The sequence below is a fragment of the Rhineura floridana genome, chromosome 4, assembly GCF_030035675.1.
Source record: "Rhineura floridana isolate rRhiFlo1 chromosome 4, rRhiFlo1.hap2, whole genome shotgun sequence".
NCBI lineage: Eukaryota > Metazoa > Chordata > Lepidosauria > Squamata > Rhineuridae > Rhineura > Rhineura floridana.
The window spans coordinates 112,158,614-112,177,894 of NC_084483.1; the positions used below are offsets into that span (position 1 = coordinate 112,158,614).

Genomic DNA, 19,281 nt, shown 5'->3' on the forward strand with positions numbered 1-19,281 from the left:
TCACCAAGCATTGAGAAGTTCCAGGGATAGTGTTACAAGGTTTAGTTTCCTATGGATGACAGTGTGCTGGAAATATGCAGAGCTATCCTATATAACGCTCCTGAATTGGTTACCAGGCTATTCAAATTCATACCTTGGTCTAAACAGTAGAGCTGAGGTTTTGATTGACTCTTTAGACAGGGTATATTCTGTTCAGCACTCAGAGCTGATCCACTCAAACCAGTTACTGATAATTTTCCTTTCCCACCATCATCCCTATTGCTTATACTGGGCAGGATCCCAGAAAGAGGCAGATATGTTTCCCAATCTACTTTGGTTCAATAATATACAGGCTTCTGGCTCACTCCCACTAGACAGGCCTGACTCTAGTGTACACCAGCAATAGGTGTGATCCCACTTATTAAAGATTTTCAGAACATTTATTTATTTATTTAACAAAATTTATATAGCACTTAATTGTAGAAAACCTCTAAGCAGTTTAGAAAAAAAATGCAGAGGGTAAGCATAACGTTTGTTCTATAAGGGGTTGTTTTCCCTCACCTATGGTTCCAGTTGGCAGGCAATCCTTCTCCAAGCCTCTCATTTCCAGCAGAGGAAATGTTCTCCTCCCACAATTCCTCTTCCCAACAGTCTTCCAGTTCTAGCAGCTATTCCTCCACATTTTCACTTTTTTTCTGCTAGATCACTACACGCTGGTTTAGTGCTCCCTCTGCTCTGCTACATAATTTGTTTAGCGGTTGATGGCAACTCTACCGATGGCAAATTTCACAAATAGGGAAGCATGCTTAAAGAGCAAACTTTGGCCTCTGGTACTCTCACATAGCTCCATCCAATTTGTTCCATGTTGTTCAGCCTTGCAAGAAGGGCCGTGAAGAAGCCAGCTGCACCTACAATATGATAGTTCTCTGGCTCCATTTAAAAGAACCAAACTTCCCTTATCTCCCAGTGTCAAACTCCTGGCACTGCACCTGTCTTCCTGATTTATACCGCCTGCTGCCCAGCTTTCTGACCCAGCTTCTGGCTTCTTTCTTAACTGCCAGCTTCTGATTTGGCTCATCTTAGCTTGACAGTGAATTCCTTATCTCATCTCTTTATTTTCCATGTTGGTTCTTTTCACAGTTCAGCACCTGGCAGCTGTTATTACCACTGTTAGTCAAGATGTTGAAACTGGAGATCAGCCACCTCTCTGCAGATGTTGTAGAAGGCTATTGAGAATCTTGTTTACCGCACAGTAACTATTTTAGTTCTAGAGGGCAAAAAGAACAATCCTTTGATACTTCAAATAAAGGAGACAGCACTCAATGTTAAAAATAAGCAATCTATGCCACAGTCAGATTGTCATTTGACAGAATGCCAGATGTTTCTAAAATTATGTAATTTAAGGTGACTGGCAGTTTTTCACATTGCCCACTTCCAATCAATGATCTTCCCCATGGGATCAGTAAAGTAGATCATTTATCTGAGTGTCCCCTACAAGCATTCAAAAGCTCCCTTCTGGTCATCCACAGCAACTAGAAATTTACCTTGGCAGAGAGGGAATAAATTTGTAAAATGTGAGTTTCTAATCATCAGTTGCAGGCAAAACTTTTGAAAAAGTGACTGCGACAGCTGATTACCTACATGTTTATATCTGTTCATAAGGAAGCTTTCTATACCATCAGCAAATCATACTGCAACTATTTATTTCCCCAGCCTAGAGATGTAAGCATCTAAGGCTGCAATCGTAAGCATACGTATTTGAATACAAATCCTACTGAACCCAGCAGGGCCTGCCTCTGAGTAGACATGCTTAGGATCATGCTGTAAGTTCCCATTTATGTACTCAACTTCCTTTTCTGTTTTCCATAACACTGAATGCCTTTCTGTGGTGGGTTTGGGGGTTTTTTTTTGGTTACCTGGAGTAGTGAATAGCTTGATGTCCAGCAATATTAAAATAAAAGTCAGTTGTATGTTTCATCTCATCGGTATGCCCAGAAACTTCAATCCAATGGCCTATTGGGAGACAGTAAACTCCATCAACCAGATTACTTGGATTATAGACACTACATCGATCATGGTGGGGCCCATTGCCTGAAAAGAGAATAACACACACAGATTGTGAATCAATATAGCTCAAAGATATAAAAACAAAGAGCTCTGCATTTATAGTGTTTTCATGCAGCAGGTAGAGTGAGTACATATTCTAAAACACATACACACACATTATAGGTTGATCTAGACTTAGGCTGCAGTCCAATACACACTTAACTGGAAGTCTCATCTGACCAAATGGAGCTTACTTCTGAGTAGGCATGTATTGGATTGCAGCCTTAGTTATGCTTAGAAAAGACCTACTGAAATCCAAGATACGTGACTTCAATAGGTCTGCTATATGTATGACTTAAGTCTGAAATTAAACCTATCTGTCTCCTGTTGAGAGGAAACCAATCATCCATTGGAGAAAAATCCATTTTGCTTCAGGAAATAAAAATGAAAAGTACACTGTAATTAAAACCTAATTTTAAAGGGGAAAATGAAACATTCGTTGTGAATCTAAAGAAATGAATTCTTTGTGGGCCAAATTTTCATGTTTCATCATAATGGCACCATCCTACACAGAGATAGGGATGCTTATGGCTGTGGTAATAATTCAATGCTACCTAAATCTGCCCCAATTTTGACCTGTGTAAGTACATAAAAAATCAACCTTTTAAAGAAGATTGGAAATAGAATCTTTTTTTCAAAACTGTTACCATAGTTCCTTTGTTTATAAGCTACTGGCCACATTTCAAGCACATCTATGCAAAATGTTGCTATACCACTGTATCTTAAAGATGCTTTGTCTCATCTACAAGGTTTTCTAAAATGTTCACCATTCTTGTTATAAATTTGTCATCCAAGGAAGCAGATAAGAACTCCTCAGCCGACAAGTGCCATGTTATGCTTCTAAGTGAAGTGACCTAGACACTGGCAACCACTTTATGCTAATTCTGCACCAGAGATTTCAACACTGTAGTATAGACATTGTTTATCTGTGGATTCCTTCACTATTTCAGGCGTTAACAGTGGCATCTGCTGTGTGAAAAATGACATGTACCATGGATTGGCACAATTTACTTTTGAAATCTACTGCCTGAATTTGTAAACCCAAAGTCCATATTTAGAAAGCTAAACAAAGCTTTTTACAGCTGCTAAACAGGCTATTTGAGAGCCAGTGTAGTGTAGTGGTTAAGGTGATGGACTACAACCTGGGAGACCAGGGTTCGAATACCCACACAGCCATGAAGCTCACTGGATGACCTTGAGCCAGTCACTGCCTCTCAGCCTCAGAGGAAGGCAATGGTAAAACCCCTCTGAATACCGCTTACAATGAAAACCCTATTCATAGGGTCGCCATAAGTTGGAATCAACTTGAAAGCGGTCCATTTCCATTTCCAAACAGGCTATTTATGAAACATCTGGTTCATTCTAGTTTTTCGAGTCGGGAAAAGTAAGGCAAGGTAGATAAAAGGGATAGGAAGTAATATCAAAGATGAATTAAAGGTTCTGTGGCACACCATTAGGTCAAACCCTGTGAACTCACCATTAGCCGAAACTCCTGAGAATGCAGACTCCTCCCAGAATCACAACAAGGCCCACACAGTAATGTAGTACTGGTGGCACATTAATGTCCCCCTAACCAGGATGATCTTGAGATAGAGGTCACATCCACACCATACAGTTAAATTATGTTGCTTCTTCTAAAGAATTGTGGGAACTGTCATATACTCCTCACAGAGCTACAATTCCCATCACCCTTAAAAAACTCCAATTCCTTTGGGGGACGCAATGAGCTTTAAATGTTATGGTGTAGATGTAACTGGGGAATGAAATCAGGAAGGCATCCAAAGGAGAAAGTGTGATAATAAGTATTTTCAAATGCCCTTGCATTATATTTATTTTATTTCTTTAACAAATGCCACTTCATATAACCCTTTCTGACCCATCACCAGGTACAAACCTTCTAAGCCTATCCTAAGATCAAGAGGTTTCCTGGTGAAGGAGATGGTGCTTCTTTGGACAATAGCAACACCCCCCAACCCCTTTGTCTAGCTTGGTGCTGTACTGAACATAAGAACATAAGAAGAGCCTGCTGGATCAGCCCAGTGGCCCATCTAGTCCAGCATCACAGTGGCCAACCAGGTGCCTGGGGGAAGCCCGCAAGCAGGACCCGAGTGCAAGAACACTCTCCCCTCCTGAGGCTTCCGGCAATTGGTTTTCAGAAGCATGCTGCCTCTGACTAGGGTGGCAGAGCACAGCCATCACGGCTAGTAGCCATTGATAGCCCTGTCCTCCATGAATTTGTCTAATCTTCTTTTAAAGCCATCCAAGCTGGTGGCCATTACTGCATCTTGTGGGAGCAAATTCCATAGTTTAACTATGCGCTGAGTAAAGAAGTACTTCCTTTTGTCTGTCCTGAATCTCCAACATTCAGCTTCTTTGAATGTCCACGAGTTCTAGTATTATGAAAGAGGGAAAAGAACTTTTCTCTATCCACTTTCTCAATGCCATGCATAATTTTATACACTTCTATCATGTCTCCTCTGACCCGCCTTTTCTCTAAACTAAAAAGCCCCAAATGCTGCAACCTTTCCTCGTAAGGGAGTCGCTCCATCCCCTTGATCATTCTGGTTGCCCTCTTCTGAACCTTTTCCAACTCTAGAATATCCTTTTTGAGATGAGGCGACCAGAACTGTACACAGTATTCCAAATGCAGCCGCACCATAGATTTATACAACGGCATTATGATATCGGCTGTTTTATTTTCAATACCTTTCCTAATTATCGCTAGCATGGAATTTGCCTTTTTCACAGCTGCCGCACACTGGGTCGACATTTTCATCGTGCTGTCCACTACAACCCCGAGGTCTCTCTCCTGGTCGGTCACCGCCAGTTCAGACCCCATGAGCGTATGTGTGAAATTCAGATTTTTTGCTCCAATATGCATAATTTTACACTTGTTTATATTGAATTGCATTTGCCATTTTTCCGCCCATTCACTCAGTTTGGAGAGGTCTTTTTGGAGTACTCAGATGGGCAAAGCTGAGTTAGGTAAGGCCCACTCAGCGCACAGTGCCTGGCCTACAAATCTGTATCCAGATTGACAGAGGGGGGCATCCCTGCCTTGGTTCCTCCCTGAAGTGGCAGCCCCCTTTGGTGTTGGTTGTGCTGCCCATGGCAGAGCCTGCTCTTACAGCAAGGCAGGCTCTGGACCACACTCACACCCCTGCCATATACACTTAGCCAGCAATCAAACTATCTCCCACCCTGCAAAAAACCCAAACACACTCTTGCCTTCAGGCACCTACCTAAGAGGAAACAAACAGATACAGACAAAAACCACATACATACTTGCTGGCTAGGAGAGCAGACCAGGCAGGGGCAAGGATGGTACCAAGTAGCCCCTCCCTGCTTGGTCCTCTTTTGGGTCTGCTCGACATAGACTGACTAAATGTGTGTTTTAGTCATGAAAAAGAGGTAACATTTCAAGATACCGTACTTTAAATAACTGTCCTAGGGAAGGTGACCCAGGCACAATCTTCAGTGGTGCCCAGGATCTTGTGCAAGATTTAAGTGTTCCATGAAAGTATCAGATTAATTTATTTGTAGGTGGACAACTGCCAACTACGTCCAGCACAGTCAAAAGAGGAAACTTCTAAAGAACAAGGGGATTAGCGAGAAGGAAGTTTAAAGAGGAAGTCAAAAGAGCAAAATCTCTCTAGAGTGCTGAAGGGTTACTCAAAATCAGAATAAGAGAAACTCAGCCAGAATTTATACTGCATGTCAGGAAAGGTACCATCAAATCAAAGAGTTCACCAGCATGGTTCATGAGCAGAATAAAGGTAGCTATTGGTACGGGGAAGGCTTTCTTGAGAAAAAGTGATGCCCAAACAGTAACAAAAAGGAACACACACTGGTATAAGAAAAAACACTAGCAGACAATAACAGAGGAAAAAACATTAAGATCAACAATAAAAAGTATCTTCACATTCATTGGAGCAGAAAACCAGCTAGGGAAGCCATTGGGCTATTGGGATGACAACAGAGTGAAAGGTATGCTAAAGGAGGTTAAGGAAATTGCAGAGAAACTACGGTAAATGAATTATTTGCATCTGTCTTTACTACAGAAGATATTGCAGAGCAAGATAGCTGTGCCTGATAAAAAACATTATGAAGAAGGAAATATGTGGGCTCATCCACACTGGAGTTTAATGTGATTTTGAAGCAGCTTCTCTCTCTTTTTGCCAGGTCTATGTGACAATCTCCCCATCCAAGTGGCAGCACCCCCTCCCCCCACCCCCGAATGAATTCAGAATTCCTAAAACATGAATAATCCAATATGGGGGGAAATCCAATATAAAATTGCATAGTACTCAACTGTGGATGCAATGAAGTATATTGTGTTGGTAGTTTTTTTTACATTTGTGTTGATGTTTCACTGGATGCCGTCTATCACCACAGCCCCTACTTCCATTTTGCTTCCATCAGCCCAAAGAAAAGGATGCAGCCTGCCTTTTTCTACTGGTTATTGCAAAGGCACTTTTGTGGTTTGTTTTTAAACTGCTCTTTTGCAAGAACTGCTCTTGCACAAAGCAAGTGTATTAAAAAATAAAATAAAATGTGCCCTTGCAGGTACAGGAGGCAGGAATGGAAAGGAAGGAAAGGAACTGGCAGCCTTTCTTCCGAGTGGCTCCAAATCCTTGCCTCGCTTGGCGTGCCTCCCCCTTTTATTGCTCTTTTTCACAAATTTGTGTTTTCTTTTAAAGTGCACACAAGTAAACAAATACCTGCCTGCATGCCCACAATGGATGTCATATTTCCTGGCTTAGAGCGATATACACTTTTAAATAAAACCTACTCTTTTGTGCAAATCTGGTAGATCAAACAACTTGTATTACAAAAATTAAGTGCATGTGCACAGGTAAATGAACACCTGCACACTTCCCCACAACGGATCTTAGGCTTCCAAAACTTATGGTGGATGGGGAAATACTAATTGTAGGGAAAGGACAACAATACATCCCAACAAATACATCCTATCAAGCACCACCCATTAGTGTGGACAGGAAACATTAAGATAGATTTCGGACGCACAGAACTGTAAGTGCTCATGTGTGGATGAAGGTGCACAAATGCACACACAGAAACTGCAGCCCACATATGCATTAACACCCTGGTGCGGACATAAATTGAGGCAAATAGTGGTGACAAGAAATGAAGTCCTAGACCTTACTGAGAAACTGTAAATGGACAAATGTCCCCCTGCTAGCCATCTTCCATGGCCCCATCTGAATGTCCACACCATTCTGGAGAGGGGGCAAGGGAGACTGCTAGGAGTTGCCACTGAACTCAGCTAATGCTTCTGCTGCTGCCAGACACAGATAATCTCCCTAATCCTTGAACGAACACTAAAAGTTTTATCCATTCATAATCTGTTCATTTGTTTCAGAATGAATGAAAATTAAACCACTTTTTTCATTGGTTCTGAAATAAATGCAAATCCATACTTGGAGGTACTTTCTTTGTGTTCCTCTTGATTAACTGATTGAGTTGATCCCAATTCACATCCAGACACAGAATGGCAAAAAGCTTTTGGGCAAACTTTGAAAACTGAATTACATGTAGGATCAAGAAGAATTAGAAATAATTGGACATACAAATGCTCCTGTACTTGAAAGAATAATAAAATAATAATAATAAAATTTAATTTTTGTGTCGCCTATCTGGCCGAAGCCACTCTAGGCGACGTACAAACTAAAATTCAGTAAAATACAATACAGATAAAATACAATGAAGTCATTAATCACAGCAGCATGAGATCAGTTAGGGCAATCAATAGATAATAAGTATCCCAAAAAAGTTAGCCCTCCCTGGAAATCCTAAAGGCCTGTCCAAAGAGCCAAGTTTTTAAGGCCCGGCGGAATGTATCCAGGGAAGGGGCATGGCGAAGATCGAATGGGAGGGAGTTCCAGAGAGTGGGGGCCACCACTGAAAATGCCCTCTCTCTAGTCCCTACCAACCTAGCTGTTTTCGTTGGTGGGACTGAGAGAAGGCCCTGTGTGGCTGATCTGGTTGGGCGGCTTAATTTGTGGTACTGGAGGCACTCCTTCAGGTAAACTGGGCTGAGACCGTATAGGGATTTAAAGGTTAATACCAACACCTTGAATTGGGCCCAGAAAACAACTGGAAGCCAATGTAGGTGAAATAATACTGGCGTGATGTGATCACGGCGGCGCCTGTTTGTAAGCAACCGCGCCGCCGCATTCTGCACCAGTTGTAGTTTCCGGACCGTTTTCAAGGGTAACCCCACGTAGAGCGCATTGCAGTAGTCTAATCGAGAGGTGACCAGGGCATGTACCACCAGTGGGAGCTGATGAATAGGGAGATAGGGTTGCAGCCTCCATATGAGATGTAATTGGTACCAAGCTGCCCGGCTCACTGCCGAAATCTGAGCCTCCATGGACAGCCTGGAATCAAGAACCACCCCGAGGCTGCGGACCTGATCTTTCAGGGGTAAACTTACCCCATTAAACTGTAGGTCAACAGCACCCAACCTCCCCCTGTCACCCACAAGTAGCACCTCGGTCTTATCAGGATTGAGCTTCAGTCTGTTCCTTCCCATCCACCCACTCACAGATTCCAGGCACTTGGACAAGGTCTCCACAGCCATCTCTGGTGAAGATTTAAAGGAGAGATAGAGCTGCGTGTCATCAGCATATTGGTGACATCGCAGCCCAAAACTCCTGATGATAGCTCCCAGCGGTTTTACATAGATGTTAAATAGCATGGGAGAGGGGATAGAGCCCTGTGGCACTCCACATGTGAGGGGCCAAGGGTCTGAAACCTCATCCCCCAATGCTACCTGTTGATGCCTGTCAGAGAGAAAGGAACGGAACCACTGCAAAACAGTGCCTCCTATTCCCAATCCTTCCAGGCGATCTAACAAGATACCGTGGTCGACGGTATCAAAAGCCGCCGAGAGATCCAGGAGGACAAGAAAGGTGGATTCTCCCCTATCTAATGCCCTCCTCATATCATCCACCAGAGCGACCAAGGCTGTTTCAGTACCATGTCCAGTCCTGAAACCCGATTGGTATGGATCCAAATAATCCATTTCATCCAAGTGTGCTGACAACTGGCCAGCCACCACTTGCTCAATGATCTTCCCCAAAAATGGCAAATTTGAAACGGGGCGAAAGTTGTTCAAGACTTGGGGATCCAAGGAGGCCTTTTTTAAAATAGGTTTTATAATTGCCTCCTTGAGGGCTGGTGGCAATGCACCCTCCTTCAAGGATGCATTTACCACCGCCCTGATCCCTTCGCCTAATTTCTCCCTACATTTCATAAGACCATGATGGGCAAGGATCAATCAGACAGGTGGTAGGCTTTACCGTTGAAAGCACCTTGTCCAAATCCTCAGAAGGAAGAGGCTGGAACCGATCCCACTGAACCGGACTGCAATTGGTCAACTCTGGATCCTCCACTGCATACACAGCGTACAGAATCGAGTTCTTCAGGTGCTCGACTTTATCAGCAAAGTGCTTTGCCAATTTGTCACAGGAAGCCTTAGAGTGTTCCAAGGGTTCCTGAGCAGCTGGACCGACCAGGCTTCAGACCACTTGGAACAGCTTCCTGGGACAGCACTCTGCAGATGCAATAGAGGCAGCAAAGAAATCCTTCTTTGTTGCCCTTATTGCCACCTGGTAGGCGGCTATTGCTGCTCTAACCTGTGTCCGAGCATCTTCAGAACGGGATTTCCGCCACCGGCACTCTAGCCGTCTCACCTCCTGCCTCAGACTACGCAACCGGGGTGTATGCAGGTGACATCTGGAAAAACCAGAGCACGGCATCAAATGTATAAGAGAATGCCACATGCAAAGGCATACTGGATCTATCTATTTCATAATTTTGCTCAAGCAGGGCTTAAGATGGAATAAATAAGCTTCTTGATGTGTCCAGGGAAGCACTATGATTAGTTATTCGGTTTGTATCTTCAAACAGTTTGAACATACACATTTAAAAATGTCTGTAATACAGTTTCAGAAATTGTGGCTGTTTAAATCATTAGCATTTTTCAATTTCCACATTTCCTCCTTCCCCCTACAGAGTTTAAAGAACAAAATTAATCAGTTTCAACCTACCCACTCTTGTGTTTGCTGAATAATAAACAAAATCAGCATAAAAATCACTTTGGAATAGGGCTGTGGCCAAAGAACACAGTTGTACAGCCCAGATCACTTCGACAAATATATTTTTTTCTTCTTGTGATAGCTTTAGCTTCTTGAACAAATGTAGGTTTAAGGGCATTCAAAACAAAACAAAACATTCTCTTACCCTGAAATGAAATATAACTTTGTACAGCACCATTGCAATATCTAATCAATTTCACTTCCAAATAACACAATGTCTTGGGAGCTCTGATAAGTTAGCTCAAGGGAGTTCATGGAAGGAAAGTGTCCCTGTCCTTGCTGCAACCATCTCTGCCTGATTTTCAGCAGTTCCCTTCTTCACCATCAGACACCCCCTACCCAATACATCATTCAGGAAGGTCTTGTTCAGGAGAGGCTTTTCAGGGGATGGAAGATCAATCCCTGGCATTTCCAATTACAATAATTAGACAGCAGGGAATGGGAAAGCTCTCTACTAGAGACCTTAGAGAGCCACTGCCAGACTGTTGAACAAATACAGCAGCTTCCTATGCTCATTTAATATATGGCCTGGATCTCCTACATGCATGGAGGGACTTTTTCATGTCTAAAGCTTATCGTAGATAAAAACAATGGAAGCCATCACTGATAGACATTAAAATGCCAAGTAATGGTTATTCTTGAAAGGATGAACTTCTGAACTAAGGATTCGGAACTCAGTCCTTTTTTATTCCACTGTTGTTCAAAAACTCTTCCAATTCGCTTGCACACCAACATGGTCATGAACAAAGCAATCAGTAAAGTCTGCCTTACAAATCAATCTTTGTGAACGGTATTCTTTTCAAAGCCTGCAGGGCTGCCCATATGGCTCTTGGCACGAAGAGTAAGAAAGATGATCAAACTGGCATATCAAAAAGCCACTAGCATTATTGCAAAGCAGATTTTAAAAAAGATCTCTGAGCAATCCACAGCTCATATGGGAGAGAAAACAAGAATATAAAAAGTGAGTAAGACATGATCAAAAGAGAAAAGCAAGGCAAAGATCAGTGATGGGAGGGAAAACATAAGCTTCATCAGGGTGTGGGGAGAGAGGGAGAAGGTGGAAAAATCAAAAGAGATTGACTCAAGCACACAGCATGCTGGGTAGAATCCTATGCACAGAAATCTATAACACAAGCTGGCTAAGGGTCCTTGGGCAATTCCAAGTGGTCCAGAAGTTCTCGTAAGACTCTTGATATCAACTTTCTTTTTAAACAAATATTAACTTCTAGACCTCAAGGCTGCAAAGAAAAATGGGCATGGATGGCAATGTTTCTGAAAGAAACATCCAACTAGCCAACTAAGAAAAATATTGAATATATTATATTTCACATGCTCTCCAAGAGGAATGTGTGTACAGAAACAGGCTTCCTTACAGTGATGTGTTCCCTGGATCCGAAATCACATTCAAATTGGTGCCTTGGCTGCCATTCCAGAGATTGGAACACTGCACCTGGCACGGGCAAGGCTGTATGTAAATTCAATTTTCTAGATTGTGACTGCATCTGCTATTCCAATGGATGTTTGTCAGCACTATTAGCTACATGTTGCTTGTGTGCGTGTCATTCCCATGTGAACCTGCTGGCACTGACTGTAGCATGCATCTCATCTCCTGAAGCCTAAGGAGATACCTTTGCCACCAGACTCCAATGATGGGACCACAGACTCCTTGGAGTATCAGGCAAACTCTGAGGAGCTTCCCCAAGGTGGTCCCCAAACTCCACACCCTACTGCCTAGAAAAATCTAATAGCTGCAGAAAAAGGTACTGATCCTTTAAATGGCCAGAAACAGCACTCAGGGGATGGGGCTTCCATCTTGTGCATCTAGCCCAGACTAAAAGCTGTGTCAGTTGCTCCAAGACACCATGGAAACAACTTGTATTTTCTCTTTCTGCTACAGGACTGCTAACTGTGGTCCAGAAACAGCATCTTGGTCCCTATCCAAGGTCTTGGCCTTGCATTGCCTTACTTGCCATCTGTTTCAAAATCTTGGGCCTACTGATCTCTACCTTGCTTGGGCCACCACCTGGATCAGGACATTTCATGAAGCCACCCACTATGCCCTCAAGATCTGTTTTGTTGTTGGTCACCACCAGCTCAGACACCATTAGGGTATATATGAAGTTAGGATGTTTTGCCCCAATGTTCTTCACTTTACACTTGCTCGCATTGAACCACATTTGCCATTTTAATGCCCTTCCACTCAGTTTGGAGGCATCTTTTAGAGCACTTCACAATCCTTTAGCACCTTCAATAATTTGGTGTCAGAACTTGGCTCTCTCACTGCCCGCTCCAGATATGGAGGAAAATGACAGAATTATGTACAAAAAAGAAAAAAATGATTAATAAGAATGGCAAAGGAAATGATAAAGATCTTTAAGCTTTGTGGTGGTGTGTAACTCAAAGGCTGAAAGCTAACGGGTCATATTAAGGAAGGTGGATTGCTGTTCAAATCCAGGTAACAGTGTATGAAACTAGCAATGCTGTTCAGCACCTAAATGTATCTGAATAAACTCTGGGAAAAGTGTAACTATTTATATTTTTATTTTATATTTATATTTAATAAAATTTATATACCACTTGATTGTAGAAAACTTTTAAGCAGGTTACAAAAAAATTAACATTACCAATAAAACAGTAAGAAACCAGTAATTCAAACATTTTAAAAAGAATTAAAACAACAACAGACTAAAAGGTTTTAAACACATCAACATCTATGTGTGTGGTTAGGCTTGCCTAAACAAAACAGTTTAAGCAGGCAGCAAAAAGAATACAGCGAAGGTACCTGCCTGGTGCTAATAGTCAAGGAGTTCCAAAGAGGAGGTCCTGCCACACAAAGTATTTACAATATTTTAGATTCTGGATCTAAAAGATTCTGGAAGAAAGGCAGACAGACAGATTTACAAAGAGACTCATGAAAGTGTGACATTACTTGGGGAGCTAAAAATACAACTTAGCTGTCTTGATGTTTTCTAAAACAAGGCCTTTTTTTAGAGAGATTCAGATAAATCACTTCCTACTTTCTGTGGTCTTGCATTACAATGAAAAAGAAAAGTCATGGAATACTGATTGAGGTCCACTTATTGCACTTCAAGGTATAATTTCTTTGAAGATTTTTATCTAGGCCTTTTTATAAAGTGTTTGGTTCTCTTATTGTGACACATTTAAATGTTTTTTCTTTTCTTTTAATAATGTTATTTGTTATTTAATTTTGAGAATTGCATTATTGTATTTATGCTTTATGATGTGTTATATTCATGTTTTTGTAAGCCGCCTTGAGGGCCTTTTGGCCATAAGGCGGGATATAAATTTAATAAATAAATAAATAAATAAATAAAATAAAATTTCTAGCTGATTTATTTATTTATTTATTTATTTATTAGATATATATCCCACCTTTCCCCCCAGTAGGAGCCTGGGGCGGCAAACAAAAACTGTAAAAACACTCTAAAACATCATAAAAACAGACTTTAAAATACATTAAAACAAAACATCTTTAAAAACATCTTTTTTAAAAAAGCTTTGAAAACATCTTAAAAAGCAATTCCAACACAGACATAGTCTGGGATAAGGTCTCTACTTAAAAGGCTCGTTGAAAGAAAAAGGTCTTTAGTAGGCACCAAAAAGATAATAGAGATGGCACCTGTCTAATATTTAAGGGGAGGGAATTCCAAAGGGTAGGTGCCACTACACTAAAGGTCCACTTCCTACATTGTGGGGAACGTACCTCCTGATAAGATGGTATCTGCAGGAGGTCCTCACCTGCAGAGTGCAGTGATCAACTGGGTATATAAGGGGTAAGACAGTATTTCCAGTATCCTGGTCCCAATCTGTGCAGGGCTTTGTACACCAAAACTAGAACCTTGAACTTAGCCTGGTAGCTAGTCAATGGGCAGCCAGTACAATTTTTTCAGCAGCGGAGTGACATGTTGGCGATACTCTGCCCCAGTGAGCAGTCGCGGTACTCCAGTTTGCACCAGCTGCAGCTTCCGGACCAACCTCAAGGGCAGCCCCACATAGAGCGCATTACAGTAATCCAAGCAAGACTGAATTGGCATTGATTGTTACAGTATAGAGCTATGGACATGGTGAGCCTTCCTCATCTAAACAGAGATGGCTCAGACCTCTTGGCAGCTAGCCTACTTGGTTTTTCATGTCCATTTTCCCTGACATTTCTACAGCCCTAGCATATCAAATTGCTAAAGATGCAAATGCACATTACAAAACTGTATGATATCTGCTTCCTGCCTTTCAATGGCTAATCATGTCTTAATCTCTTTTAGTTGCTTCATCAGTAAACATGGGGAAATGATATCCACTTGCTATCCTGAATGTGCTTATTTTTTCTCATCAGATCAGTTAAAAACTTGTTGCTTCTTCCACGGATCTTGCACAATATTACTGGAAGCATTTCTATATTAAGTATAAGTTTTATTCACACAAACACAGAGGAATCCAGAATTTTAATTTGGAGAATGTGAACCAGGAACAGAACAAAGATAATTGCAGATGTCAGGGTGGCGAGGAAGGGGGAAGTGGGGGTAGAGATAAGGCTACAATTCTATATACACTTAATGTGGAAACACAGTGAAATGCCTAGATTTGTGCTGTGCAAGTCTTTCCCACTGTTCTGATTTACAACTGGTCTATTGGGGATTGGAAAGGTAAAATCAAAGGCTTGAGGGACTTTTGCTCAGTGGCAGAGCACACGTTTTACATGGAAATGATCCAAGGATCAATCCCAGCATCTCCAGATAATGCTAGGAAAGACTTTTTCTGAGACCCTGCCAGACAGTGCAGACGGTACTGAACTGGATAGACCAGGGGTCTGAACTGCCTTAAGAGGACTAACTCAGTGTTGTTTAAGAAGAAAGAATTGTCCAGGCCAAGGTCTGTCTAGCCCAGCAAGATGCCTCCCAGAAGCTCCTAAGTATTATTGCAGGACGGCCACTCCTTACTGTTTTCCTCAGCAAATATCATTTGTCACAGCAAACTCCTTTGTTTGTCATGGCTAATGCCATTCATATTAATGCCATTCATGGATCCCTCCCCTGTGAATTTACCTAATTCTGTCTTGAAAGTTAACGGCTATCACCATGTCTTGTGAATTAGCTGCTGTGTGAAGCAGCACTTTCTTTTGCCTGCCCGGAATACACCACTAAGGGTTTCCTAATACAGGCTTGTATCCGGTGGTTGCTTTGCACTAATGGAAAGCACCTATGCTTGCATAATCCTGCCCCCTGCTGCCCAGACCTTTTTGGGGGGAAAGTTGGTTTTTTGGGGGGGAGAACTACAGTGGGTAGCGGCAGTGTGAGGGGAGCCCTGCCCCACATGTATTCCTTCTCTACTGTTCCTAGTTTCTGCCGGGCCGAATCTTGCCATGCTGTTCCGTTTCGGAGTGATCGTGCCCGCCCGGCTAGCTGAAGGCGGCACAGCGCTGTGCGTGTCGGGCTCTCGGCCTGAGCTAGGTCAGTGGAACCCCAAGCAGGAGCTGGCTATGAAACCAACACGACCATTGGCTCCTTTGCCCGCTCAAGAACCGGTCCTCTGGCTCACAGAGGTGGCACTCCCCGAAGACGAGACTGCGGGCACGTTCCGGTACAAGTTCCTCAGACAGCATGAGGCAGGAGACGCAGTCTGGGAAGGTAACGGGGACTCAGGTCTCCTGCTCCCCCTCCCATGCATCACTTTCATGCCCGCCGATTAGTGAAAATGTGCAATCCTGCCTTGTGCTAGTAGAAGTACTTTCTGTTAGTGCAAAACCACCAGTGGAGATAACCCAGCGAGTCTGAGAAACACTTTGTAGTTTCAAAAATGTATATTGTGTCTCCCTGTAGAGCCAACTGGTATGTTACCTAATTGATTATTCATTTAAAACATTTTGTATACCTCCTTTCATCCAACAGATGCAAGAGTGGTGAACAAAAAGTAAAAATAAGTGATTTATATATAAACAATGTAGTAAATAATTAATTTATAGCAGAAACACTAACATATACAGCAACTAAAAATGTTCGTTCATAAATACCCCTGCCTCACCTTTTAAGTCTTTTTTTGAAGCTGCAAAGCACCACTGTCTATCTGTCTTCCTAGAGAAGATGTCATTTCATTTTAGTTGCAACTGTGATAGCTTTTCTAGCTCTATATCCTTTCTGAGAAGAGATGGCCAAACTTGGACACAATATTTTTCATGCAGCTGCCCGACATTATGATATTTATATACTTATGACATTCACAGGCCACCCCACAGCATAAAGATGTCTGGGTAGCTTACAATAAATTAAGTAAAAGTTAAGTAAAATATACAACCATTAAAAATGGGGGAGGCTACATAGAAAACTGATAGCCTTGTCCCAAAATGTTTAGTGTAAGGTTAAAACCAGCTCTTTAAATTTGGCCCAGAAATGGACTGGGAGCCAGTGCAGCTGACAAAGCACAGGCGTAATATGGTCAAACTGTCCAATCTCACCAAATAATCTTGAAGCCCTATTCTGGATCAACTGCAATTTCTGGACTATTTTAAAAGGCAACCCCACATATGGCTCATCACAATAGTCTAAACAGAAAGTTACCAGAACATGTATAATTATGCCCAAGGTATCTCCATCCAGGTAAGGTTGCAGCTGGCATATCAGCTGAAGTTTGAAACCACAGAGATCACTTCAGCTTCTAAAGACCATGTTGGATCAATAAGCATCCCCAGACTACAAACCTGATCCTTTAGGGGAGTGCAACCCCATCTAGAACAGATTCTTGCTGTTTGATTTGTTGTCATTTTTCTAATCATGTAAGCAAGACTCCTGCAATGCAGTGATGAGTCCAGAACCAACACTAGGGAATCTCTAGACAATGTCTATATTGGCACATACAAATATGCTTACATAAAATGGAATGCATTCCTGACAATTTTCGGGAGTTGTGTGTAGGGCAAAATTCAGGGCTAGAGGGCAAAATGCTCCACTGCTGCTGGAGCTCTTATTACCAACAGCCATCCCACCCGTCCCCGGCATGAAGTTATGTGATCCAGACACATAACATCCTATGAAGCCTATCCTGACATGTAGATGTTGACGTGTTTTAATCTCTTTTTAGCTTGCTGCTAATTACCTGTTTTTAACTGTTTATTGATGATTTTAAAATTTCTTGTAAACCACTTAGAGGTTTTGCTACAGTCGGGGGAGGTTAGTCCATTGTGACAAATGGGGTGCTGCCCTCAGCCTGTACTCATTTGCCTGCCTTATTACTTGCTTCCAGTCCAGAGTGTGGCGGGACTGGGTGTTAGCTTCCTTTTCCTTAGTTCCAGTGTTGCCCTTGTACAACTCAGCAAGGAGGAGGAGAAGGACAAAACTAGAATTAGTTGGCTTTTCCTTCTGCCCCACCACTTCCAGTGAGCACCAGCCATCACTGGCTGCAATTGAATCAAGCAGTATATACATTTTGTTAAATACAAGAAAACCATAATATGGCAGTTTTGGACTGTGGTAGTGAGTTTCACTTCCTCAATTTTGCCTGCATCCCTGAAAATCTCCAGTATGCCTCTACTGCCTTCACAGCCTATGAATGGAGCACAAAATGGAGAGGGAGGGGGTTCGGACCATACCAGTAAACTACCCCATAGAAGACTGATCAATCTATGTAGTATTTTGATTTCACAACATTCAAATATTATACATCAGGGGTGGGCAGAAGGTAGATTGGGATCTACTGGTAGATCCCTTGGTGATTTGCAGTAGATCTGCAAGGATTTATGACTCCCAATTTTTTAGCAACAGCAACAATGAAACAACACTTTCTACCTAAATTAGACTGCTGAAATGAAGAAAACTAACCAGAAGTCAACCTTTATATTAAGAAACTATGAGCTTAGTTCAGTACTGGAACTGGGGAAAAAATCCCAGGTTTAAAATATAGCCAGAGCCACCCTATTCTTAATTATAGTTGTGTATCTTTTAGTACCTGCCTCCAATTTGTAAATCTTGAAGTCCTAGAAAAACAGAGTAAGTTTGACAAGGCTGGTGCCTGCCCACTCATGTATCATAGTACAAATTAGAATCATGTGTTTAATGCAGTTTCATAAAAACAAAACTATCATTCTATGTTCATGTTTATTTCTGGTCACTCATATCCAAAAAGAATCCATACACCTGAAAGCATTACATTCCGCTCAGCAAAAAGAATGAAATTAAATCTTTGTTATTTTTCAAAAAAAATACTAAGCAGTCAATATCTAGTTAATGTTCCTTCCCTTCCATGACTTCTTAGACAAGACTGAAATGTGCAAATTTTATTTCGCCTTTTTCCATCAGCAACATAAACAATGGATAGATTTTCATAGACTTTCAAAGTCATTAAGCTCTCATGACGCTGTCCTGTAGAACCGAGAATTTTCAATTCTCAGGTCAAATACTGACATCTAGTGGGAGTAGAATATAAATGTTTTAGTTATTTTATCTTGAGATCGAAAAAAAACTGGAGAGAAGTAAAAAAGGGACGAGAGGACAGGGAGCAAGACATTACACTTGCCCTTCTCTAGAAATATATGAATCTCAGTAAAACCTTCTTTAGAGGTCACAAGTTTGGAGAGATGCGCTCTACAGGTCTAGAGACCCAAATTAAATATGCTACTCAGAATCAATATTTAAAGTTTATTGATTTGGATTCCAAAAACACTGTACTGCTGGCATGTTCTATCATTATAATATAAGGAATCTTCATTAAAATCATCTCCAGAAACTCTGATTCATATGACAAGCAATGAATATGTCCCATTACAAGCTGTTCTGCAACTCAAAATGTCATTCAAACTGGATGTTGATAAAGGGAATGGCTTGTGTTCAGTTGTCCTACTCAGAGTAGACCTACTAAAATTAGTGAGCCTAAGTTAGCCATGTCTGTTCAATGGGTCTTCTCTGAGTAGGTCTAGTATTAAATACTACCCTGTGTCTGTAATCTCTGAGTAAAACAGCAGGTTCTTGACATAATGTTTGTTGTGTGAATGGTATAAAATAAAATAACTATAGAATTCCTAACTGTCATAATTTCATTTTACTGCCACTACACGGAAATAATCTGCTAC

The 19,281-nt window shown here is 41.7% G+C and overlaps 1 protein-coding gene across 2 annotated transcripts in view; it reads right to left on the reverse strand.

Annotated features, from left to right (window-relative positions):
• EPM2A (EPM2A glucan phosphatase, laforin) overlaps positions 1-19,281 on the reverse strand; it is a 63,098-nt gene that overhangs the window by 40,926 nt on the left and 2,891 nt on the right. For both annotated transcript variants that reach the window (XM_061624050.1, XM_061624049.1), the window contains exon 2: positions 1,896-2,070. In XM_061624050.1, coding sequence (XP_061480034.1) covers positions 1,896-2,070 — 175 coding nt within the window. The remainder of the gene's footprint in view (positions 1-1,895; positions 2,071-19,281) is intronic.